At 35.4% G+C, this 26,787-nt stretch overlaps 2 protein-coding genes across 3 annotated transcripts in view; one reads left to right on the plus strand and one right to left on the minus strand.

The window, feature by feature from the left end:
- The window catches only part of Depdc4 (DEP domain containing 4), a 28,811-nt gene extending 7,632 nt beyond the window's left edge, over positions 1-21,179 (plus strand). The window contains exons 3-5 of the mRNA XM_071609606.1: positions 15,672-15,757; positions 20,202-20,255; positions 20,948-21,179. Of these exons, the coding sequence (XP_071465707.1) occupies positions 15,672-15,757; positions 20,202-20,255; positions 20,948-20,982 (175 nt within the window). The 3' untranslated portion in view covers positions 20,983-21,179. The remainder of the gene's footprint in view (positions 1-15,671; positions 15,758-20,201; positions 20,256-20,947) is intronic.
- Positions 2,926-26,260, minus strand: Actr6 (actin related protein 6). Of its 2 annotated transcripts, XM_027947307.2 has the most exons (11): positions 26,134-26,260; positions 22,664-22,781; positions 21,408-21,476; positions 19,373-19,496; positions 17,987-18,122; positions 17,829-17,885; positions 12,969-13,067; positions 12,781-12,859; positions 9,870-10,041; positions 8,406-8,544; positions 2,926-5,096 (listed from the first exon to the last, which is right to left on the minus strand). In XM_027947307.2, the coding sequence occupies exons 1-11, from the start codon at positions 26,199-26,201 to the stop codon at positions 4,967-4,969; spliced, it is 1,191 nt and encodes a 396-aa protein (XP_027803108.1). In that variant the 5' UTR covers positions 26,202-26,260; the 3' UTR covers positions 2,926-4,966. The 2 variants fall into 2 exon arrangements, with proteins under 2 accessions (XP_027803108.1, XP_071465706.1); XM_071609605.1 differs by lacking the exon at positions 21,408-21,476.
- Positions 26,261-26,787: the final 527 nt, after the last annotated feature.

The raw sequence follows: 26,787 nt of genomic DNA on the forward strand, positions 1-26,787 counted from the left end.
TAAAAATATATATATATTTTTAAAAAGGACTGGTGACGTGATGTAGCTCAGTGGCAGAGTGGCTCTGGATTTAATCCCAGTTTTTTTAAGTGCTATTATTAGGGATTTAGTATAGTTAATTTCCTTAGAATTTTTTTCTCACAGGAGAACATTTCATACATGAGCCTTCTAAAGAAAACCTGCACTCTTAACTTTCATTAAGATATTAATTTTAAGCTACTGTGTTAGGCTGCTATATAACTTAAGTCATTTGAAATCCAGTAGAAATAGGGAAAAGATGTATAAAGAAGATTAAAGAGACTACAAATTTAAAACCCCAAAATACTTAAAATAGGTGGGTGTGTAGCTCAGTAGTAGAGCACTTGCCTAGTACACAGTCTTTTCATTGTTAATTTTGAGACAGTGTTTTGCTAAGTTGTTTAGGGCCTTGCTAAATTACTGAGGCTGGCCTCAAATTTGAGATCCTCCTGCCTCAGCTTCTGGAATCACTGGGATTAAAGATATAAGCCACCATGCCCAGCTATTTTCCAAACCTTATGGATAAACAATTAAGACAGATTTTTTTTTACACTGAGCTACACCCCCAACTTTTTATTTTGTATTTTGAGACAGGGTCTTACTAATTTGCTGAGGCTGGCTTTGAACTTGCAATCCTCCTGCCTCAGCCTCCTGTGCTACCAGGATTACAGGTGTATGCCACCATGCCCAGCTTAAATATTTACATTTTAAAATGAGAGCATTAAGCTAGATTACTTCTGTTTCTTCCCATTTAAAAAAAGAAATTTAAAAAAGCAGAACAATTCTATGACACTAGAAAAGAATTGCCCTTATCTGTGTAAGGTTTTTTCTGGAGCTGGGGAGGATATTCATATATTTCCAGTGGAAGAACTGAGTGACTCAAGAGACAAGAAAAACACTGGAAACATGCAGTAGACTATCTTCAATAGAACAGTGAGAAGTCTCCTTATTAGGATAGTTGCCATCATCTTAATGTGCAGCATGAATCAAATGGGGAATTGCTAGGGAATCACTATGAACGATGGCCACGTTGACAAAAGCTTTAAGGATATTAACATGTCCTTGGATCTGCTGCTCAAAAGATTAAAACCTTGGCAAATATCTATCCTTTGAGTCTGTTTTTTTAATTTCTAAAATAAAAATATACATGCATAGATTTGTATTTATAAGATTAGACCAGACAATATCAAAGGGGTCTTCCAATACCCTGTTGCATATCAGTCTGTCTGTGAATGGTAGGCTAATTGAGGAAAGTATATGATGTTGTGATGAGAGTAACTGTTATAGACCTGGATCTACTAATTATTTGGGTTTAAAGGGAAATAATTATCAGGTGAGTGCTATAAATTACGGTAAAATAAAATCTAAAAACAGTATAATTACTACAAGTTTTTCAGCATGTGTAAATATTTTATTATTAAGTTGAATGACAATTCCTGCAACACTCTCTAATGGAGCTTATTTTGAGATAGATGTGTCTTTATCTATAGATACATATAAAGATATACTATTAAACTTGTTTACAAAGGATAATTGACTTTTATTTTTGTATACATATTTGCATAAAATCAGTGAATTTCTAGGCCAGGTTCTGGTAACTAGAGGAAGTATATTGTCTAGATCCAAGGTATATTGCAAATATAGTCTGAAATGGGAAATAACATCTTTCTGAAGAAAGGCTTAGAAATTCGAATCCAGTAAGTTTAGGTGTTTCCTTTCGGTGGTAGCTGGGCTGATTGATACCTGGCTGCTAGGTCACTGCTTATAGGCATAGCCATAAAAACAGGGTACAGACTTCTAAAACAAAATGGAATCCATTCCATGTCATACTACAGGTTTCACAATTCAAATCATCTGTACTCAAAGGTAAACTTTCAAAATCTTTGGAGGATGCATTCACTGTCAAAAATCGAAACACTGCCATTGATAAGCCAACAGCTATTTGGGCTTGTGTCACATGCAAGACGCCCCAAAAGACTGTTTTGGTATTAGGCCACAGAGAATAATGTGTGGATCCATGTTCAAGTAGATTCCTTTCTGCTTCTGGTTATTGTTCAATTTTTCTAGCTATGATATAAAAAACTGAGTTTTCCTTGATAGTATAAAGCGGTTTGTGATTTTCCATCTTGACCCTGTTGCTCTCTTCCCAACAACCAGTGCCTCTCTAGTTCTTCCTCTAACCCACCAGGGCTTAAGGTACAACCTTTACTCCACTCATCCCACACAGCTATCATTGGCTGACACATGACTCCGTTATAGAAAGGATAATTAACTTCTATTAAATGTTTTTGAAGATTCTCAGGCATTAATTTCTAAGGAGAAATTCCTAACCCAGCAACTACTTGCCACCTAGTGACAGCTCCATAAATTACAGTTATTAGGCTTAAAAAGAATTCAATTCCTAAGGATACTGGCCATTTAATTTTAGGTTAAACATTTTGGGGGAAACTTATACACAAAGCATTTTTTTTCCCTTTCCAGTCCAATTACTTGAACAGTTTACCTTTTATAGAACATTCAGTACATTTCCATGACAAGTCTGATTCATAATGCTTGAGACTTAAACTTTATCTTCGATGCTTCAAAAGTTCAGGTATGACAGATTCTTTGCTTGACCAAACTTAAGTCAGGCTCCTAAACTTCTTCAGCCCACCTATGTACTTTCTTGTAAAATAGTTTTAACAAAGAACGCTAAGTCAGTTTAACAGGAGAACTTCTCACCCTCTGCATCTGATCAGGTTTCTCATCGTCCATCACCCCCTCTCATCACCCTGGCTTGTCTTCAGCAAAAATCCTGTTAGTCTGTTAGCAGACTCTTTTACTTCTGAAGTTTCTTCACAGTAACTTTCCATCCATTGACCCTGTCTTAGTCCATTTTGTGTTATAACAGAATGCCTGAGACTGTAATTTATAGAGAATGGATTTATTTATTAGAGTTCTGGAGGCTAAGAGATTCAAGGTTGAGGGGCCCATATCTGGTCAGGGCCTTCATGTTGCATCAACCAATGGCAGCAGGCAGAAGGGCAAGAGAATCTGCATGTAGGGGCGAATTCCTTTTTTTTTTTTTTTTGGTACTGGTGATTGAACCAGAGGCACTTTACCACTGAACTATATTCCTTTTTACTTTTTATTTTGAGACAGTCTCACTAAGTTTCTGAGGGCTTTGCTAAGTTTCTAAGGCTGGCTCTGAACTTGCAATCCTGTCTCAGCCTCCTAAGTCACTGGGCTAGAATTGATAATTTTAAAAGGTATTTGGGGGCTGACGTGTAGCTCAGTGGTACAGCACTTGACTAACATACCCAAGGTCCTGAATTTGATCCCTGTTGCTGCAAAAAAAAAAAAAAAAGCTATTTTGATAAGGTTATTCCATATTCTCAGCGGAGTATAACAGGAGATGTTGGGCTGGGGTATGTTTGGAGAATGTGGCTTGAAGAATAACCCAGTTCCTCACAGGAAAAACATCTCAATTGGTAATGATAGTTTCTGCCTGTTCAGGATGAGGTTGGGGCAAATCAAGAGAACTACTTTCAATGGGGGCTTACCTTTTTAATCTCCAATCATATCATCTAGAAATTCTAACAGTTATATTATTTGGTTTAAGAAAGTATTTTGCTGACAGCATCTTCTTGTTACATTATCTATAAATTATATGCTAATAACCAGCATCACACAAACATAGTCACTTTGCAACTCTGTAATAATAACCAGACTCGGTCTAGGAATTACTGGGACCAGACCCTAACCCAATAGAATCCAAAATATGACTGGAGTAGACATCTCTTTCACCCTACCCAACATCCATGTTTTCACCTCAATGATATTTCGGGAAAGAACTGTTTTTAAACATCTGAGTAGGGCTCTCCATCAAAGCCCCTCAAACCATAGGACTGACATATAATCCCAGGTAAGGGTAAACAGACTGCTAGGCATTTGACTCATGAGCACAATGGCATAATATTAAAAAAATAAGAGAGCTGAGATATTTTGATGGTAGGACTCTAGACGGTCTGACTCTCAGCTTCTATAACCTAGATTCCTAAAGTTATCCTAGTTTTAGCCTTCCTAAGGCTGTTGGCCCAGCTTTTGCTTAGATTTTACAAACTATCTTCTGTCCTGATAACTTTTGTCTTGCTGAAGATAACCCAAGGAAGTTTCTTCTGCTTGTAGTCCAAAAAGCCTGTGTGATCCATTCACTACTGAGTCAGCTGTTTCCTTAAACTGGAAAGCTGTACTTTTACTCTGGTGGTGGTGAGCTCAAATGCAGGGGCTTAGGCATGCTGGGCAAGTGGTCTACTACTGAGCTATACTCCCAGTCCTAGAAAAGCTATAGCCTTAACATGTTAATGTTTACTGTGAATGATACTAAAGAAATTTTTAAAACAAAATACATTTCTTCCAGAATAATAGTGACCAAAAAACCTTCAGTAATTGGCTTTAGTCTCCACTTTTTCAAACATACTTTAAATAAAAAATGATTATACATACATATATTAGTCCTCTTTATTCTGTATAAATAAGATTACAACTTTTAAATAAAATGCTTAGTTCTAAGAACCAGAGAACTAAAATATGTAAACATTTTGGCTAATGCCAAGTCAAAGTCACATAAAACTACCTTCTAATGAAAACAGAGTGGGGAGACAGTTATGACTGTGTTTTCACCTATGAAGAACTCAACTGCATTCACTCTTTCATCTCCTAAGGATATTTTCAGAAACAGCATAAACATTGTTATGGCAGTCTAGCTCCAAAGTGAAAACATGGGCTGAGTTACAACTTACTACAATGACCCACCTACGACTCTTTGAAAATTAGCCACAGATTGAAATATTTACATAAGTTCAAGACTTTGTTCAACAATGAAACATTAACACAGGTCCTTAAGCGCCTTTAAAAATAACAAACTTTTCAGTTTCAACCAATCAAGGCTTTCATTCAAAAATGTTTCTTAAATATCAAATTTCTCTTCACAGACACTGTGTCCGTTTTCTTCATAATCTTCTCTTGTAACCACCATATCTTCAAAATCGTCATTTTCTGATATCAATTTTCCACCTTCCCAGGCATAAGTAATAGGGCTGAAAATAAAGGTTAAAAAAAAATGAACCCAGATGATTTTACAGAAATCAACTGATCATTTACGGACATGAACAACTGAATGCTTCAGACACTAATTACCAACTAAAATATTTCAAGTTCTAGCCAAATGAACTTAAAAGGAAAATCACTCATGGTGTAGAAATAAGCAAAAGTTTCACATCAGTTAATTCAAAAGGCAAGGAATCTTGGTTACAAACCACTGTAAAATAGTGAGGTTTCTGCCCCTCAGTGCTGTGGTACATGCCTGTAATCTCAGAAACTCAGGCAGCAGAGGCAAGATCTCAAGTTCAAAAAACAAAACAAAAAATAAAATAAATTTTTAAAAGGGCTAGGAATGTGGCTCAGTAGTAAAGCGCTCCATGGTTCAATCCCCAGTAACACCACACACACCCAGGGGGGATGGACTGAGGTTGTGGGTCAGTGGTAGAGCACTTGCCTAGCCTGTGTAGGCACTGGGTTTGATTCTCAGCACCACATATGAATAAATTAATAAATAAAATAAAGTTCCACTGACAATTTTAAAAATATTTTTTAAAAAATAGGAGGGCGAGTTCTCCAATTCCCCTGATTTATCAACTCTCTACTTTGATAAAAATATAAGCTAAAAGATAACTAAAAGGAAAAACAATGTCATAATTGAGTCTAAGTTCTGTTTGTGACAAAGATATGTCACCTAATTAATTCTCATAGCAACTCATGAAAGCTATTATAACTCCACTTTATTTAGAAAGGTTAAATCTGGAATTAGGATTTAGCCTGGATCTAGGATTTAACTCAGAATTTTCACAGTCTGTTCTTTTGCTGCCATATTTTGTTGCAGCAATAATAAACAATACATTTAAAAACACTGCATGATAAACAATTACATGCCAGGACATACACAATAGGTCAAAATTAGAGCAGATAAGATAATTAAGTTTGACTTTGCTATCTGCAACAAAAGTTACACTCTGTGTTATGACTCAATACTATTTCTACTTTTCTTCTCTCCCAATTTAAGAAGTTTCAAATCTGAAAATGGTAAAGAAAAAAGCTAAGCAAAAAATATTCTCTGTATTCTATTTATTATATTTCCTAACCGTTTATAAAAACAGATTTACATATATCTCTTTTATTTATATTTTTATGAAAGAGATATATGTGTATACATATATAATAGATGCACAATCAAGATTTATTGAATGAAAGAATAAAAGCTGGGGCTGGGGTTGTGGCTCTGTGGTAGAGCACTCACCTAGTATGTGCGAGGCGCTAGGTTCGAGCCTCAGCATAACATAAAAATAAATAATTAAAATAAAGGCATTGTGTCCAAATACAACTTAAAAAAATATTTAAAAAAAAGAATAAAAGCTATTTCTGTGGATCCCCTGGCCTGTGATGTGTTTATGTAGGATGAAAAAATAATATTCTGTGGGGCATGGTGGCACATGCTTATTAATATCAGCAATTTGGAAGGCTGAGCAGAACCAACCTTAGTAACTTAGTACGACTCTGTCTCAAAATACAAAAATGACTGGGGAAGTAGCTCAGTGGTAAGTACCCCTGGGTTTAATCTCCACTACCTCCCACCCACACACACAAATGCAATATGGTTCACATTCTAAAGAGTATACAAACATTATTATTGAAAAAAATCATTCCAGTATTTAACAACTGTTTATTCCTTTATTTATTATCTATAAAAGAAAATGATCTAATGAGGGTCTTCTGTTAACTGCCATCAACTTTGAAAAGTTTTTCTTTAGATTTAAAACAAAATTCTAAAATCAACTAGAGTTAGGGATGTGGGGTTTTGTTTGCAACTCTGCTACTAACACTAACGGTGGATTATTTAGACATATCTTTGGTAAGTAACTCCTAGTTACTGCTATTTTTGAGTAAAATGCCTTTGTTTATTTATAATATAAGAACAGTGAACAAGATAGCCTGTAAACCCACGCTATGGCTCTAAAATTCTACCTTAATTTTTTTACTGCTCAAGTGGAAATGACAGTATCTCTCTTTCTCATAAACAGAGTAGGAGGTAATATAAAACAATTTTAAATTAAAAAAAAGACTAGTTCAAATTATAAAAGTTCATTGAAAACATTTAGAATTTTTAAAAATTCCATAAAACTTACAAATTGATATACCTTAATGGTTCAATTCTTATAATTTCTTTTTTTGGGGGCAGTATACTGGAGATTGAACTCAGGGGCACTGAACCACTGAGCTACATCCTCAGCCCTTTTTTGTATTTTATTTAGAGACAGGGTCTCACTGTGTTGCTTAGCACCTCGCCATTGCTGACGTTGGCTTTGAAACCATAATCCCCCTGCCTCAGCCTTCTGAGCCACTGGGATTACAGGCAAGTGCCACTGACAATTTCTATTCTTGATAGAAACTGTCAAGAAATGACATCTCAGGCTGGGGTTGTGGCTCAGTGGTAGAGTGCTCACCTGGCACAGACAAGGCCCTGGGTTCGATCCTCAGCACCACATAAAAATAAATAAGTGAAATAAAGGTATTGTGTCCAACTACAACTAAAAAACAAATTTAAAATTAATTAATTAATTAATTGATTAATGATATTGTATCCAACTACAACTAAAAAATAAATATTTTTTTAAAAAAAGGAAAAAAAAAAAAGAAATGACATCTCAGGTAATCCAATAAATGATAATTCAATTTCTTTGCCTATAAAAATCTCTTAGGAATAAGGACTGATTTACCATATGAATTGGTCTAATGTTAGTTGTGCACCTGTTATGTACAAACATGATGGCTGATATTTTATACTTCATTTCATTTTTTTATATTTATTTTTTAGTTGCAGTCAGATACAATAACTTTTTTTTTTTTTGAGAGAGAGAGAGAGAGAGAGGGAGAGTTTTTTAATATTTATTTATTTTTTTTTAGTTTTTGGCGGACACAACATCTTTGTTTGTATGTGGTGCTGAGGATCAAACCCGGGCCGCACGCATGCCAGGCGAGCGCGCTACTGCTTGAGCCACATCCGCAGCCCAACAATAACTTTTATTTATTTATTTTATATGTGGTGCTGAGGATCAAACCAGGGCCTTGCACGTGCTAGGCGAACGCTTTACTGCTGAGCCACAACCCCAGCCCTTCATTTCATTTAATTCACTAAAATGGTTTATCATTTTAATTTTTGAGATAAGAAAATGAAGATCCAACAAGTGAAATGCCAAGGTGGTAAAACCAGATTTTAAACTCAAGTCTCCTATATACCACCTTACCTACCAGATGACATCCATGCTTTAATTTCTATATAAACCAACACTTACTTTTCAGGCAGCACAACAGAAACATCATAATCTGTGGGAGTGAGACATCGAACTTCTGAATAAACTCGATCCCTAAATCCTGGGAAGAGGGAATTTCCTCCTGTCAAGACAATGTTCTTAAAAAAATGTGGCTGCATTTCTTTAAAGGAAAAAAGAAAGAAGGAAAAAAATGCGTTAGAAAATCTGTTCACTTAACTTTCTGGAAAGACAGGGATGAGGGTTTAGGTAAGATGTGATTAAGGTTTAGAGTTATTAATTGAGAACTATACAATTTTTCAGTTTATACAAACAGTATAAACTCACAGATTTACAAAAGAAAAGGCTAAAGTTAGGAGGGTAACTACTGGCTACTAATTCACATGCAAGCTATACAAATGAGTATCATCCTACCACAGACATTTGATAATTATAATTCTTCCTCCCCATAATCCTTCTTCCACTGTAGAATGAAAAGGTCTTTCATGAAATTTTATTTTTTGGGGGGGCGGGGTATCCCAGGGATTAAATTCGGGGGCACTCAACCACTGAGCCATATCCCCAGCCCTTTTCATGAAATTTTAAACTTGAAGCCCAAATTTCCAAAGTAAGATATATTTATTCTTCAACACTTTACTTTTGAAAAAAAAAAAAAAAAACCCATAATCTATGACAACATTTAAAGAAAGGATCTAAGTGTGAGTGCTCATTAGTTGTACCATGGCAAACATTAATCGCCATAAGGTTAGTCAGTATTAAAAGTCTACAGAAGTATCACTGGGAAATCCCATCCAATGTTTCTATTCATCAAAAAAAGGAGTTTCCTTATATTAACAAACAGAATTTCATGACATAACATTAAAGCAGTATAGAACAAAATGTTGTATATGGCATGACAGTATTTTTATACAAAATGTGAAATTAATAAAAAAAAACATGAAATAAATGCAAAGGTGATAGCTTTATGACTTTTTCTTTCTTTCTTTTTAATGCAAGGAAAGCATACTACATGTGCTAAATTTTCTCTAATGCCTAGGTGGTTCCTTATGAAATAGAAAGATAAGATAGAAAAGTACTCAAACTCTGGAACATTATTTACTTAAATCATGCTTTAGGAGAACCCACAAATCACAGCAAAGTACAATAATCCAATCTCATTAAAATCAATCTTACATGTTAGTCCAAATATAATAGAATAAGTCAGTTCCATCAATAGCTGAAAACCACTAAATTGTGAAAATATAAATTTCTATTCTGTGTTGATTAGGGCTAAATTAAATAGACCATGACTTTACCAAAAAAAAAAAATTATAATCCAAAACAAATCAGTTAAGAATTATTTAAGCACATTATGGGATCTGGAAGTCTATATAAATAAAACAGATGCCATTTACTTAAAATTATTTAGAAAAAACAGTGATCATATATAGCTTATTGTTTTGAAAATTATCATTATTCTTCAATATTTTACTGTAATTTTCGATGTACCTTCAGGTAAGTTTTGAATTGAATAGACAATAGCTTCTGGAATTCCCATTTCTTGGATGCCTATATCAGAAGGATTAAAGAGTATTTCTGGAACAGCAAATCTCTCATTGGCCAGACGAAGAATTTGTTCTCCAGATTTATATTTTCCACTCAACACCATCTCTTCCCTTGGCTTAAAGAAAAGTAAGATAAAAAGTTTAAGTTATATTACCTAGTTCATATGACTAAAAATAATAATAGGTATATAAATATATTAACTGTGTTCTTGGAAGTTTCAGAATTCTCAAAAACTATAAAAATCTAGCCTTACATCCTGTGGCCCAAACTATATAAATAAAACATTACTGACTCTAATATGCCTATTCCCCCAATGATAATCTAGCAGTTTTATTCCCTACATTCTAAAAAAGAAAGAAGAGCATAGAAGAAACTTCATAATCTACCTACACTGATCCAAATTTCTAGAGAAGAAGGAACATAAAGACTTTACTATGTCTTGTGTTCCTATTACCTCTACTTTCTTTTTTTTTCTTAAATATATTTTTGTTTTAGTTGTAGATGGACACAATGCCTTTATTTTTTGTTTGTTTTTATGTGGTGCCAGGGATCAAACCCAGTGCCTCACTCATGCTAGGCAAGCATTCTACCACTGAGCCACAACCACAGCCCACCATCTACTTTCATTACCCTACTTTAGATTTGACATTTATTAGACATGTGGTTCCATTCTATTAGGATTTCTTCTTTTCCTTACGCAAACAAAAACCAACCAAACAACAACAACAAAAAAACACCATCCTAAATCTTTACATTTCTTTACTATTTATTCGCTCTATCAAAAATCAGTTTCCAGGGCTGGGGTTGTGGCTCAGTGGTAGGGTGCTCAAGTAGTGCAGGTAAGGCACTGGGTTCGATCCTCAGTACCACATAAAAATAAATAAATAAAAATAAAGGCATTGTATCCACCTACAACTAAATAATTTTTTTTTAAAAAAAATCAGTTTCCAACTGATTTAAGTAAATACATGGTTTTTATCCTTGAAATTATAATGCCAACATTATATGAGGCCAGTTTTCCTTGCTGATTTCTGACTTGTGTTTCGGCTCAATAATCTGGCCAAAAAATACACACACACACACACACACATATACACAAAAGTTTCAGGTATGCTAAGTACTAATAATTACATAAAATCCAAGTGTCCATCAACCAACCCAATGACAATAAGTTAATACTTCCCTTTTTTGAAATTTATCATTCACATACATAATCTTTTACTTCTTATTTATGTGTACCTAAACAACATAAATTATTATTCTGTATTGGCTAAGTACATACTGCTTTCTAAAACTTGTTTTCTATTAAACATCAGTTTCTGAGATTTGTCCATGCTGATCATGTAGCTCTACTTCATTTTCACTAATGCTTATTATTTTATAAAATATATAAAAAAATTATTCTCCTGTTAATAGATATTAAGGCTGATCCCAATTTTTCACTAAAATATGTTATATGCATATCATTATAAATGTCTCCTTTTCTTTCTTTTTTTTTTTTTTTCAGTACAGGGAATTAAAATCAGGGTCTCATGTATACTAAGTGAGCACTCAACCACTAAGCTAAAAAAATATGCAGACATTTCTCTTTCTTTCTTCCTTTTTTTTTTTTTGCTGTTATCAGTTCTCATTTCTTTCCTAAGAATTTTTAACTTTCCAACAGTCCTTATCAAGCAAGCAACTAGAAGGGCAAACTTCACATTTAACTGAATACAGACCTGACATTACCTAAGCTGATTAAAGGTAAGGAAAAATTACTTGATTTTGACAGCTAAGGCAAACTGCTTCTCAAAACTTTGAAAGTGCATTGTATTTTGCCCTTTTCAATCTGATCCTATTGGATAAACATTAATAAAATTCAGCACTGGGTAAACTATGTCAATAATTTTTACAATAGGGGTTGAGGATGTGGCTCAGTGGTAGAGGGCTTGTCTAGCATGCACAAGGCCCAGGGTTCAATCCCCAGCATTACCAAATTAATTAATTAATTAACTTTACAACATGAAAATTACCAGTTTCTAAGTAATTTAATTATTTTTGGAGGGTGTTGGTCTTTACTGGGGATTGAACCCTATGGCCTTACACATGCTAGGCAAGCACTCCACTACTAAGACACATCCCCAGAGCCCACTTTTTAAAAGTTGTTTATTTCAAGACAGGGTCTTGCTAAGTTGTCCAGGCTGGCCTCAAACTTGGAATCCTTCTTCTTCAGTCCCTGAGTAGCTGGGAATATAGGCATGTACCATAATGCAGAGAAAGATTAACCATAATATAGGTAATGATCTATAGATTTGTCCCATATGCTATCATTTGGCTGATAGTTCTTTTCTTTTTTTTATTATTTATTTTTTAGTTGTAGTTGTACACAATACCTTTATTTTATTTATTTATTTTTATGTGGTGCTGAGGATTGAACCCAGGGCCTCACATATGCTAGGCGAGCACGCTACCGCTGAGCCACAACCCCAACCCCAGTTCTTTTTCTTATTTAGTGAGAAATTTACTAATCCAATCTTTATACTCATGCCTGGAGAAATGGCAACCAGAAAAGCTGTCATCAACAACTGTGTTAAGCTCTGTCAATCCCAGCTAGATGTGAAAGGCTTTTCAAACCTGACTGAAGTGGGTCACTTGAAGAAACAACACTGAGAATTATTTTTTTTTGGGGGGGGGCGGTTTCTGGGGATTGAACTCAGGGTGCTTTACCACTGAGCTACATCCCCAACCCTTTTTAAGACAGGGCCTCGCTAAGTTGCTGAGGCTAGCCTAGAACTTGCAATCCTCCTGCCTCAGCTTCCTGAGCTGCTGAGTTTACAGGTGTGTGCCACATGGCTGGCACAATTTTTTAAATTACCTTACAAAAGCCCTTCTTAATTGTACTGAAGTCAGGCAAAACATAGTCTATCATTACTGTATTTTCTTCTCCTTTCAACCTGTAAAAAGAAACAATTTGTGAAATATTTTAATTATATGTAACAACATCCAAAAACCAATTTTTCAATTCTTAGATTACTAGTATACATACTTTGGATGTATACATACTTTGCAATATCCATGTCTTTGTAAAAGTCCTGAGACACATAGCATACATCTTCTTTCACTTGATTAATCACGTGTGTTTCATCCATAACGTGTAGCTGCCTAACAGAAATATATTGTAAAATTTGAAATGGAGAAAATTTGAATATAACTTACAATTATCATTTAAAACTTTTTCCTGAAATTAAATTTGGGATCACCGATTTTTTAAAATATTAAACTCTTGAATGTGTAAAATATTTTAAACTTTATGGAATACTCTCATTTCCATATCCTATTTAATCTCTATATTATTCCTCTATGGACAGGTTTTTAATCCAGTTTGTAGATAAACAGTGGTGTTTAGTATTAAGGATTTCCCAACTAAAGAGCAAACTTTTCTCCCAACAATTCTGAATACAATATTGCCATTATGCCTTAACATTTTGCTCTTTTTTTCCTAATTGTAGAAGTTTTACCCATTAGCACACAGAATCTAGCATATAAAAGATGCTTAATATTTGATATGTGAACCTAAGAAGATATGAATTTAGTGTAGTAAATAAAAAACAATAAAAAGTGGTATGATAACCTTTGAATATTTTTCTGTGCACACAGATTTTATTATATAGTTTTATTTTTTGTTATCAAAATCAGATGAATCTGTAATATGTACTAACGATGTCCCTAATGTTGGAAGTTTAGATCAGAGAAGAAGATATTTATGTTCATTAACATGGATTTTGGAGTCAGAGACCTAGGTATGAAATACAGCTGTAGCAGCCAAGTTACTTTACTTTGTTGGGATTAATCCCATAAATGCTAACAATTACTAAACAGAATTATAAGAAGTAAATGATTATGATAATACATATGAAGTGTTTAACATAGCCTGTGTACTTAATAAAAAATTTTCTTTTTGATTTTGTATACTAAACATCTTTATATACCACATTTCACCTTTTCTCATGTACCAAAAACTGCCAATTAAACTGTGACAATTCTGAGGTATCGACTATTGGAAAATTCACCATTTCGAAGATTAAAATGTGTGGGGAAAACACAACTCAGAATCCATGAAATATCGGCATTTTTATCTATATAGCTAATTACCTCATTACTTAGTCATATTCTAGGACACAGAATATCAAATAATTTTAGTCTCTTAGCATATTTCAAAATTGTTTACCAGAAAGGTTATTTCAAGTTGTGTTCTTATCAGCAATCAATAAATGTCCATATAAAAAGTCTGCAACATCATTTGAAAAAAAATTATGTTGTAAAAACAGCATTTTGTTATTTTTCTCTACTGAGAAGTAAATGCCAAGAGAAGAGGAATTCTATTATTTGTTTTATCTAAGTATCCCAAGATCCTAAGTAATAATATTTGCTGAATTGCATCTGTGATATTATTATAGGAAATGTAACTTTTTTTTCTTTTTGAAATGGTACTGGGGATTGATCCCAGGGACATCCTACCACTGAGCTATATCCCCAGCTCTTTTTATTGTTTGAGACAAGGTCTGGCTAAGTTATCCAGGATGGCCTTGAATTTGTGATCATTCTGACACAAGTCACCACCAGCCCCACCTGCTGGGCCAGCTTCCACACTGAGTCACTGAGATTATAGGCATATGCCACCATGACAGGCTAGGAATGTAACATTTTTCATATCTGAGAATTATCCATGTTATGTTTTGCCTGTATACAACTTCCTAAGAATTATCTATTTATGCCACTGACCCTTTTTGTTTTTTCCTGAGAATCATTTACAAGTTTTCTACAGGGTAATGTTTTCTCACTCCTAAAACTCATATGCTATAATTTGGATCTGGAATGTACCCCTAAAGAACCAGGTGTTAAAGGCTTGGTCCTCAGCTTGGTGCTATTAGGAGATGGTGGAACCTTCAAGAGATAATGCCCAGTGGAAAGAAGTAAGGTCACTGGGGGAATGCCTTTAAGAAATATTGGGATCCCAGCCCTTCCTGGTTTTCTCTATGCTTCCCACAAGGGAGGTAAACAGGCCTCTTCTACCACACACTCCCACCATGATGAAATGTTCTGCCACCGACCCAAAGCAACAGTGTTAAGCAACCACAGACTGAAGCCTCTGAAACTGTGAGCCAAAATAAACTTTTTCCATTATTAAGTCGATTATCTCAGGTATTTTGTTATAGTAACACAAAGTTGACTAACACAGTATCCTATTCATGTCAATTTACTTCTTAGACTTATGTTTACCTTAGTTTTGATTACAAAGGCTTTTTGACCATTTATAAGGTTTAAAACTGTGATATAAGTTAAAACACAAAAGCTGTCAAAACCTGTCCTGATAGTGTGGTTCCCAGAGCCTGGGAAGGATAAGTGGGAGGTAAAGGAGAAGATACAATGGTTCACAGGTACAGGGGTACAGCTGAAAAGGAGGAAAATTTCTATGTAAAGTAAGACAATGATGGTTGACAACAGCTATTTAAATATTTCAAAATAGCTAGCAGAGGGGATTTTGAACATTCCCAATATAAACAAATAATAAATGTCTGAAGTGATACGTATGCCTACTATACTGATCTGATATTACACACTGGTATATATGAGTACTGAAATCACACCATATACACCATAAGTATGTACAAATACTATGTGTGAATTAAAAATAATATAAATATGTGTGTGTTTGTGTGTGTGTGTGTATGTACATTTGTACACACATAAATCTTATCCTGTTAGGAGCTGGTGGTTTTCCAGACCTGAGGAGGACACAAGGGAGTTTGGATGCAGTCATCTTCTGCTTGAATTGTGCTGTGGTTTTATGGGTATGTTCACTTTTTGAAAATTCAGTTTTAGACTCATGGTGTGCATCCTCTTCTGTACATATGTCTTATTTCAATAAATTTTCAATAAAGTTGCATGGAGGAAAATATATCAGGTACTATTTCTTCCACTGTTTTTATGCTTACCACTCAGTTAATATTTTATTGCTGTGCTTTTTGTTTATCTTTGCAGTGCTAGGGATTGAACTCAGGGCTTTGCACATATTAGGCAAGAGCTCCACCACTGAGCTATTTCTCCTGCCCTCTTTGTGTGTGTGTGTGTGTATGTGTGTGTTTGTATATGTCTAAAAATCCTGATCTGCCTCAGCATTGTCTCCCTTTCCAGCTTGTTGCTTCTAATGTGACTGGGGTGGGGAATTAAATATCCAAACTTACTGAAACTGAGCCCAATTATTTTTTGGTTTTGTATTGAATAACACTGACATAAACAAAATGTAAATGTTATTCATGAGTTTTCTATTTTTTAGAATATTTAAATAAGGCAAGACAGATTGAACTATAAAAAGTAGCATATAAGGGCTGGAGTTGTGGCTCAGAGGCAGAGTGCTCGTCTAGCATGTGTGAGGCCCTGGGTTGGATCCTCAGCACCACATAAAAATAAATAAATAAAATAAAGATATTGTGTCCAACTAAAATAAATGAATATTTTTTAAAAAGTAGCATATAACTGTTATAAACTCAATAATTAAGAAGGCCCAGCTACTCAGTAGACTGAGGCAGAAGAATATGAACTTTGAGGCCAGCCTAGGCGACTTAGTGAGACTCCATCTCAAAATAAAATATAAAGGGCTGGGAATATAGCTCAGTGTTAGAGCATGTGAGGCACTGGGTTCTATCCCCAGTATGGAGGTGGGGAGAACAGGAAATGGTATAGCATTATGCTTAATGAAAAGAATCAATCTCTGATGTTCTGCCTCACCTTAGGCCCAGAGATATGGAGTTGGTGTCTATGGAATGAGATCATGGAAACTATAAGCCCCAACTAAACTTTCCCTGCTCTATGTTGTTCTTGTTAGGTCTTTTGGTCCCAGCAATGCAAAAGTTAACTAAAACACTAGTGGAAAAAATATAAAGTGGTAATACAGGGGCAGGGGTTGTGGCTCAATGACAGACTGCTAGCCTAGCATGTGCGAGGCACCAGGTTTGATCCTCAGCATCGCATGAAAATAAATAAATAAAATAAAGGTATTGTGTCTGACTACAACTAAAAAGATATTTTTTTTAAAAAAGGAGGCAATACAAAAAGTTCCTTTGTGGTGATTATACAGCTTTACACATGGAATAACTGTGCATGCATTTATACAAATTAATGCACGTAAAAACTGGTAAAACCTGAATATGGTCTGTGGTCTAGTTAATAACATTGTATCAATGTTAATTTCATTGGGTTGATACTGTATTATAGTTTATTAAAGTAACACCAGACTATCATTTTTACAACTTTCCAAGTCTGTGATTATTTCAAAATAAAAAGGAAAAAGTTTTAATGGACTAAGGTTAGGTGGGTGCAGTGACACATTCCTATAATTCCACTGACTCAGGAGGCTTAAGGCAGGAGGGTCACTAGTTCAAGGCCAGCCTCAGCAATTTAGTGAGACTCTGTCTCAAAATTAAAAGTTAAAAGAAAGAAAGAAACAGAAATATCAATAGTAATGCCTACAGAGATTAAAAACATAAAGACACAATTCAAATGTTATAATTTGTGGGAAAGTGGGTCTGACCTGAGAGACAAAGAGGGGAGATCTGTTTTCCTTTTTAGTTCCCTTTCCTTTGTATGCATTTGAAATTTGTTTTACCATGTTTACGTACATTATAATTTTTAATACATAATCAATGTTAAATTCCCTAGAATTCGGAAATGTATTTTTGGTAGGCACTATCATTATATATCCTCAAAAGCTTTCCAATTCAAACATCATTAGTATATATTTTTAAGCATGATTTGAATTGCTGCCTGAAACTACAACTAAAAGTAAGAAATAATTTTAAATTATTCTAGAAAGTTCATTCCCAGTACCTCATATCCTCTGAAAGAATCAAATCCAAGTATTACCTGTAAGATATGATTTCCTTTAGATGGTTGGTTAAAAGTTTTCCTCCCACATTTATCCTAAAAGAGAAGAATTCAACTTTGGTTCAGTTATCACATATTCCATCCAAGAAATAATATGCAAATAAGATGAAATAGCATGAAAACTAAATGAAACTCACCGAATAATTGCTTCTTTTTTCTTTTTACTTCTACAATAAGGAACTATATGTGTAAAGGAATATCCACTATCAACAATGATACAGCATAATTCAGAAGGATTATCTCGGAAATACCTATGTGCACTGAGAGCCCCAGCTATAAAGAAAAAATGAATGTGTTAAATAAAAGTATACCATTAGTTTAAAGCAATAAAGATAGCAGATTAAAGCAAACACAAAGATGAAAATTTCCCTTTAACTATAAGAAAAATGTTAATTTATAATAATATTCACAACTGTCACAAAATGTTTGTAATGTTTAAATTTTTAAAAAAATCATACAAGGTAAATATAAAAAGAAATTTGTGATCAGTTTTCAAAAGTAAAGTTCACAGTTTATAAAAATTAGTGCAACAGCAGCTAATTTTTACTGAGGATTTATATGCCAGACTTTATTCTAAACTCTATATAATGAGTGTGGGTTTTAATATACAGAAGAATCCCAACTTACAGATGAGGAACCTGAAATACAGGGATTTAAATAATTTTTCCTAGGGCATACAATTAGAAAGTAGCAGAACCAGCACTCTAGGATGTGCTCTAGGATCTCTTAACCTCAGAACCACTGACATTCTGAGTCAGATAAGTCCTTTGTTGGGGACTTTCCTGTGCATCACAGGATGCACAGCAGCATTTGTGACATATACCCACTAGATGCCATGAGCATCCTCCTAGTTGCAACAACTAAAAGTGTCTCTGAATACTGCCAAATGGCCCCTGGGAAACAAAAATCACCCATTGGTTGAGACTATTTCTAGAGATTCTGCTCTTAACCATTAGAGCATACTGTTGCTTACACAGACTTAAAAGTTTAAATGCTTTCATGAACACAATTAGATGATATTATCATATCCTTTAATAAACTTGCTTTTAGGTCATTTTTCTTCATATTAACTAACAGTGTAAGCTATATAATTTCAATAATATTAACAGCAAATAGCAATGACAAAAAATTAACCCAATAATCTTTTGACGACCAGAATATGTGGCTAATAATTTCATTAGGGAGAAATATCATATTAGCACAAATGTACTGAGAGGTACAATTATATAAACTAAAGGTCCTAAAGAATGCCACCCAGTATTTTCAGAGTTTCTTTACCCTATTTCTATTTACTTTTTTTGTGTGTGTGGCATAGGGGATTGAACTCAGGGGAGCTCTCCCACAGAGCCACATGTCTAGTCCTTTTTTAATTTTTATTTTGAGACAGGGTCTTGCTAAATTGCCAAGGCTAGCTTCAAACTTGTGATCCTCCTGCCTCACCCTCCAGAGTAAGTAGGATTACAGGTGTGCACTATTGCACCAGGCTCACGTAGTTCAATTTTAATGAAAACTCTTTAACTTACCATTTACTCTTAATACTGCTTGGAACTGATATTCTTCAAATAGAATTTCATTCATTGATTCTTGAATTGAAGTGAAGTTAAAATATGGTTCTGTGATAATAATATTAGTATCTAAAAAATCAACCTATGGGAGGAAAAAAAAATCCCCAAAAGTTTTATAATTTGTAGTGACTATCATCAACATTTGTTTTAAATATGAAAACAAAATGATTTAATCACCCAAAACCCAACTCATTATTTTTCCCACTTAATAGATGAGAAAACTGAAACAGTAAAGTTGAATAAGTTACCAAGCTTCATATAGCTACTTAGAGACAAAGCTAGGATTTAACCTCAGGGAGTCTGATTAGAGAATCTATGCACTTAACTATTGTACAATCCTACTTTTCTTAATGGTAGCATTAATAAAATGTTATCAAACTGTTAAAAATAATTATGAAATAATAATGAATGATAAAAACTACAAGTAGCAGGGCCACTGCTATGTTGTTTTTAAAAGGAAAAAAGCAAGAAGCTTCAAGATGGGGCTGGGGTTGTGGCTCAGTGGTAGGGTGCTCGCCTAGGATGTGTGAGGCACTGAGTTCCGTCCTCAGTACCACATAAAAATAAAATAAAGGTATTGTGTTGACCTACAGCTAAAAAAAAAAAAAATTATAAAAGAAGCTTCAAGGTATGAATTTAAAGATTACATAAATCTCCCTACAAGTTTGTTGTTGTTGTTTTTTGCAGAATTTTATGTACAGAAAAATCAGGGAATCCCCATCTAAAAACACAGTGTATGTTTAACCCATTTTATAGTGGCCATTTCTTTAACTTTTTTCTTTTCCAGCTGGACAATTCAAGCCACGGATTTTGGACCCAGAACACTGCCTCTCCAATGATGGTGGGTCTCATTATATCTGTCTTTGTGACTGGTCTTGACAGCTTCAATTAGCTTATCTACACCCCCTTTGTCTTCTGAGTTAACCTGTGTGAAGGTGAGGATGTTGCAGGTCTTCCTGTGAGCAAGATGTCCTAGTCTGGTCTCCCTTCTCCCTGCTAATATAATGCAGCAGGGAAACCCCATCTAAAGACACAGATGGGCAGGAAGACATTCAGCTTGATGGGATTCATATCTTCTGCAATCACCACCAGCTGAGCATTCCTGTTTTCTACCAAGGTGGTAACAATATTAACCCCTGCTCAAAAGATAGGTATTCTCTTAGTGGGAACATTCCCTTTGCTGACAGCTTTCTTCTCAGCTCAGGCCAGTAGTCCTTATTTTGTTTCTTGCTTTGCTTCTTGTCTGCACTTGTGCATCAGCTTAAACAGTCTAAACGTGTGTGGCAGTCCACAGCCTGTATGAACTGGTCAATCACAGGAAGCACTTTCAGCCATCTATAGCTGGAAGGCCCTTTGCAGCTGCAGACAGATATAGTGGGGCCATTTAACAAGTGGAGGAAAGGCAGTATGTCTTATCCAATGCCAAAATTATTAGGTCCTTTCTCATACAGGGGTTCTACCATTTTTTTTTAAGTTAGTTTTTTTTTAATTTTTTTTTTAAAGAGAGAAAGAATTTTAATATTTACTTTTTAGGCGGACACAACATCGTTGTTTGTATGTGGTGCTGATGATCGAACCCAGGACGCATGCATGCAAGGCGAGCGCGCTACCGCTTGAGCCACATCCCCAGCCCAGCCACATCCCCAGCTCTACCATCTTGATCTCTTCTTGCTTCTTCTTGACAGCAGGGCCAGGGCCACTTGCTTTCCCCTTGTTCTTCTTTCCTTTGGCATCTTAGGTGTCTGAAGGAAAGTGCTCTCCCACCCATTCTTCAGAGGTAATAAAATTTTATACATTGTTTTTAAATCTCTACTCAGACTACATTCTACTCATTTGCATTTATTAAATACTTAGAAAATCAAAGCTATCTTTAAAAGATTGAAATATGTAACCAAAACATTCATAAATCTGTAAATCTTAAAGTGTAAGATTGAATTTTTCATTAGAATAAGACATGGAAATAGAATTTGAATACATACTCTTAATTTGTTACCTGATACATTTCTTTTCCAAAAAGGTAATCCCAAACTTGTCTTTGAACATCCCAATTCACCAAGTAGCCCTAAAAAATTTTTTAATAAATTTAATTATCAAAAATATTTGAGCAATTTTTAAAAATCAGATTAATATATTCTAAATCATTGAGTTTTATCTCTTTATGGTTACCTTTTCAGTCTAATGCTGTATGAGTTTCAAACTAATTATATTGATTTTTTTTTAATTTTTAAAAAATATCTTTATTTATTTTTATGTGGTGCTGAGGATCAAATCCAGTACCTTACATGTGTGAGGCAAGTGCTCTGCCACTGAGCCACAATCATCCCAGCCCCTGTTTTTCTCTTTTTTTTAAAACAAAACAAAACAAAACAAAAAAACTGTAGGCATGGTGGCACATGCTTGTAATCTCACCAACTTAAAAAGCTGAGGCAGAAGGATTGCCAGTTTGAGGCCAGCCTTGGAAATTTAGTGAGATTCCAGCTTGAAATAAAATATAAAAAAAGGGTTGGGAATGTCACTCAGTGGTAGAGTGGTCTTAGGTTCAATCCCTAGTACCATGTACACACACGCAAAGTTTAAAAATTTGTAAATTAATGAAACCATAATATCAAGGGTTCAGAGGACACACCAATATATAGGATGCTTTTCTATACTTTTTTCTTAAATTCATATGTGCACATGAATTTAGATTTAATTTAAGTAAAATTCAGTATTCACAACCAATAACTAAATCATGGTCACTTATTTTTACTAAGAGAATTTCAATTTTGGGTTTTAATTAAATATCAGTTAAAATTTAGGTTAACTTTTCTCAGAAATGTAAAAATATTTTTAATTTGGTCCCTAGCATAGTACCACAAAAAAATTAAGTAAAACAACAAAAATTTTTATACATATGCACAACATAGTATATACACCTTGAGTCAACAACACTAGAAACAATAATTAGACTATTTTTTTTAACATTTTATTTTCTAGTTATAGGTGGACACAACACCTTTCATTTTATTTTTACATGGTGCTGAGGATCGAACCTGGTATCTCACGCATGGTAGGTGAGCGCTCTCTACCTCTGAGCCACAACCCCAGCCCCTAGATTACTTTTTTTTAATATTTATTTTTTAGTAATAGTTGAACACAATACCTTTATTTTATTTATTTATTTTTATGTGTGCTGAGGATTGAACCCAGGGCCTGGCACAAGCTAAGCGAGCGCTCTACCAATAAGCCACAACCCCAGCCCTGGATTACCTTTTGAAAAGGAAGGATATAGAAGAGTCCAGAAGGGTCTTTTATTTCATCTATCTGGTTAGCAGTAAAAGTTTTAAGACGTGCTGTTTTTGACCTGAACTGACAATTAGGAATAACCCTAGAAACAAAGAAACAAATGATATAATTATCCCCTAAATATTTAGTTCTTATCCCTACATATGTAATTTTTAAAATGCCTTTATTTAACCACCAACCTGAAGGTCAAAATACCCAAAGCAAGTTTTATTCATTCTGTCTTTAAATAATTTGAAAATTCTTAAAAAAAATGATTGTAGTATGTAACAGGTTCTATACTGGACCCTTTATCTTTCTCAAATTATCTTCCAGAAACCATTATGGGTGGATATTAGTTCTGCCACTGCACGATAACAATCAGGGCTTTAGTAAAGGTCCTAGTCTTTCTGTCTTTAATGTGAAAACTCTTTAATACAATTCTGGTAAAAGATACAGAAGTTCAAAATTCTGGCCATAAAATTGTGTTTTCCTGAAACCAAAGATTTTTTAAATTTATTTATTTATTTTAATTAGGTATATATGACAGCAATTTGATTCATTGTACCCAACTGCAACACAACTTTTCGTTTCTCTGGTTGTACAGGAATGTAGCATCACACCGTAAGTGCAGTCAAAAGAAACCAAAGATCCTATTTTTAATCAATAGGATGCTATAGGGTATAAGTAGAAACTACATTTAAATTGGTTGCTGCTCACCATAAGTTTACAATGTGGGTAGGAAAGCAAACAAGAGCCATTATCAAACACATTTGTATGCATACACACACAGGCACAATGATGTTAGGATAATGCTGCAGTACCAGCTTATTTCAATTTCTGTACTGTCAGCACTTTCTCTACATGTTTAAATATGCTTGGAGGACATAATTTTAGCTGATTTGCTGTTCTTGATTTTTTTTTTTTTTTTTTTGTACCAGGGATGGAACCCAGGGGTGCTTAACCACTGAGCCACATTTTTGTTTTTTTCTTTTGAGACAGGGTCATATTAAGTTCCTTAGGGCCTTGCTAAGTTGTAGTGGCACCCCCTCCTCCACAAAAAAATCTTAACTAGGCTTCTCCAGAAATCTTCACCATGGCTGATTTTAGGACTGTCAGTAAGAGTCTCTGCAAAAGAGTTCAATGTAGATAAACTTCCTATTTTCATGCTGCCCTATCGGAACTCCAGCTGCTGGACACCTCCAGCTGCTGGACACCAGCTTACTAGCTTTTCACAAACACCTATCCAGAATAGTAGTTTGTATACATGTAAACAAGGCCTCTGGCCTTGAGCTGGAGCTTCACAGAGATGTCTACATTTCTAAGATAAGAGAAGTTACCAATTCGGCTCCATGGTAACAGCTGGCAGGGGGAGGAAGAAAGGGGAGAAGAAGCTCTCCCCTTCTCAGGTGTTGTCCTTGAAGGGTTAACTTGTCCACAACAGTGAAAGAAAAAGCTGCTTTTCTGTAAACTTCTGCAGACTGAACTTCTGAGCCCCTCCCCTTACATGCTGGGTATAAAATTCTGAAACTACCTGAACTCGGGGTTCAGGGGATTAATTGATTACAGCAAAAGCTGTGCTCTCTGAACCTGGCTGCAGCCAAATAAAACTGTTTCCCTCTATCTTTGGTGCCTTGTCTTGTCTGTCCCTACAACAAAGTCACTAAGTCACTGAGGCTGGCTTTGAACTTTAGGATCCTGCTGCCTCAGCCTTTCAGGATTACAGGCATGCACCACTGCGCAAGGACTGTTCTTGATTACTTAGCATGCTTTGCTTTTTTCTTTTGTTTTCTAACTGTGCATAGTGTCTATAAATAACTTTAAAATTTTTCTGTAATTATGGAGAACCTCTAGTTAATTCTCTAAGTAATAATAGAATTGAGATCAAGGATATGAACAGTAAGCACACTGCCAAAATGTTTTCCAGAAAGAATGTAATAATATACATTTCTACTCAGTCTGATTTCCCTCTTTATAAAGAAATAAGTCAGGCATGGTGGCAGGCATCTGTAGTCCCAGCTACTTGAGAGGCTAATGCAGGAGGATCACTCAAGTACAAGAGCTTGAGGCCAGGCTAAGGAACAAAGTGCGAACCTGTCTCAAAAGAAAAAACAAGCCAGACATGGCTGTGCACACCTGTGATCTCAGCAAATTAGGAGGCTGAGAAAGGAGGATTGCAAGTTTGAGGACAGCCTCAGCAAATTAGCAAGTCTCCCTCAAAATAAAAAATAAATAAAGGGGCTGGGGAAAATTTTTTTAAAAATAAAAAGGAAGCTCGGTAACAAAGTGCCCCTGGGTTCAATTCTCTTACAAAAACAAAAACAAAACAAAAAGGCAGGGGAAAAAAGACAATTAAAAAAGTTAAAGTGCCAGGCACAGGGCACACCTGCAATCCCAGCGGCTCTGGAGGCTGAGGCAGGAGGATCACGATTTCAAAGCCAGCCTCAGCAAAAGCAAGGTGCTAAGCAACTCAGACCCTGTCTCTAAATAAAATACAAAATAGGACTGGGGACGTGGCTCAGTGGTTGAGTACCCCTAAGTTCAATCCCCAGTACCCTCTTTCTCTCCGGCCACACACACATAAAAGTTACGTACAACACAGGAGATAGAATTCAGTGGTAGAGCACTTGCCTCAAATGTGCATTTGCTGATTTCTGGATTTCTGGAGAAGCCTAGTTAAGATTTTTTTGTGGAGAAGGGGGTGCCACTACAACTTAGCAAGGCCCTAAGGGACTTAGTATGACCCTGTCTCAAAAGAAAAAAATGAAAATGTGGCTCAGTGGTTAAGCACCCCTGGGTTCCATCCCTGGTACCAAAAAAAAAAAAAAAAATCAAGAACAGCAAATCAGCAGATTCAATAGATTCAATCCCCAAAAAGAGAGGGAAAAATGATAAGAAAAAGAATCCTTCGTGAATTTGATCAGGACTTTACATGTCGGCTTCAACACAAACACATTTTATGAATACACATCTTCTGAATGTCATTGTAGTATTACTGTATAAGTGACCGACCAGGTTAGCCAGTGGACTTCAAAGTCTTCAATGTCTCTAGATCCTAGACGGTGATTTTTTAACTTTTTTGGGGGGGTCATAGAACCCTTTAGGGATCTGATGAAACCTATAATCACATTTTCAGAAAATGTAGCTATACCAAAAACGTTGCCCACAATTTTTGAAGGTTCATGAATTTTGTAGACCTACCCCTCAGTCAGTAACTCATGTCTTGAAGCCTGTTAGAAAACGAAACATACATCCCACTTCCGGAGCTGCGCATCCCAAAACTAAAACCAAAATCAATTCCAGTTCAAAGCATGACAACCGCCAACCCAGCTCCAACCAGCGCATCCCCAGTCTCAGGTTAGAGCCGCGCGAGGGCGTTTCACTGACGTTAGGCATTGAAGCTTAGCATGCGAAACTACTGAGCATAGTCTTGTCCCTCGGAGAAAGCCAATACTTACGAGACATTTTCATGGCTGTAACCGATTTTGGCATTGTAGGCTCCATTATCCAACACTAAAGTCGTCATTTTACAACTAACCACACCTACGCAACCCTTTTCTTTCCTTTCTGACCCTTCTGCTCGGGCTTTTCCGGCTCTCTATGGTTTGGTGGGCGGAGCGATAGACCGCACTTCCGGTTACCTTAGCAACGGAGGATGCCGGAAGTGAGCGAGACCGCTTGTTAGCAGGCATCCATCGTTTCCAAGCCTAACCTGTTTAGGTGGTGGCGAGATTCTACAAGAGTAGAAAAATGCAAAGTCCATTGAGTTGCGCCTGCAAGTGTCTTCTAACCCCTGTAGCGAACCGGGATTTTTTTCTTAGTGTGTGCCCGTCTTTGAACAGAATTGTTCAAACAATGACATTTCTTGGAGAACAAAGTGCAAAATCATATGTAGCATAGAATTGGATATGAGGTCTCTTCAGCCTCATTCCCACCCGATTGTAGGATCCAACCACGAATTACATATGCTTTGTTCAGTCAATCTACATTTTTTTTTTTTTTTTTTTGTACTGGGGATTGAATCCAGGACGCTCTACCACTGAACTACATCCCCAGCCCTTTTTTAAAGTTTTTATTATGAGACAGGGTCTCACTCATTTGCTGAAGACCTC

This window comes from Marmota flaviventris, chromosome 3 (assembly GCF_047511675.1).
Source record: "Marmota flaviventris isolate mMarFla1 chromosome 3, mMarFla1.hap1, whole genome shotgun sequence".
Lineage (NCBI taxonomy): Eukaryota > Metazoa > Chordata > Mammalia > Rodentia > Sciuridae > Marmota > Marmota flaviventris.

What these genes read in the sequence shown, in the direction of transcription:
- Actr6 (XM_027947307.2), bottom strand. Translation starts at nt 26,201, where the DNA reads ATGACGACTTTAGTGTTGGATAATGGAGCCTACAATGCCAAAATCGGT. An exon ending in TACAGCCATGAAAATGTCTC is followed by an intron (nt 22,782 to 26,133) that starts GTAAGTATTGGC and finishes CTTTGTTTCTAG; the next exon opens with GGTTATTCCTAATTGTCAGT. An exon ending in AGCAGTATTAAGAGTAAATG is followed by an intron (nt 18,123 to 19,372) that starts GTAAGTTAAAGA and finishes TTTTCTTTATAG; the next exon opens with CTGGGGCTCTCAGTGCACAT.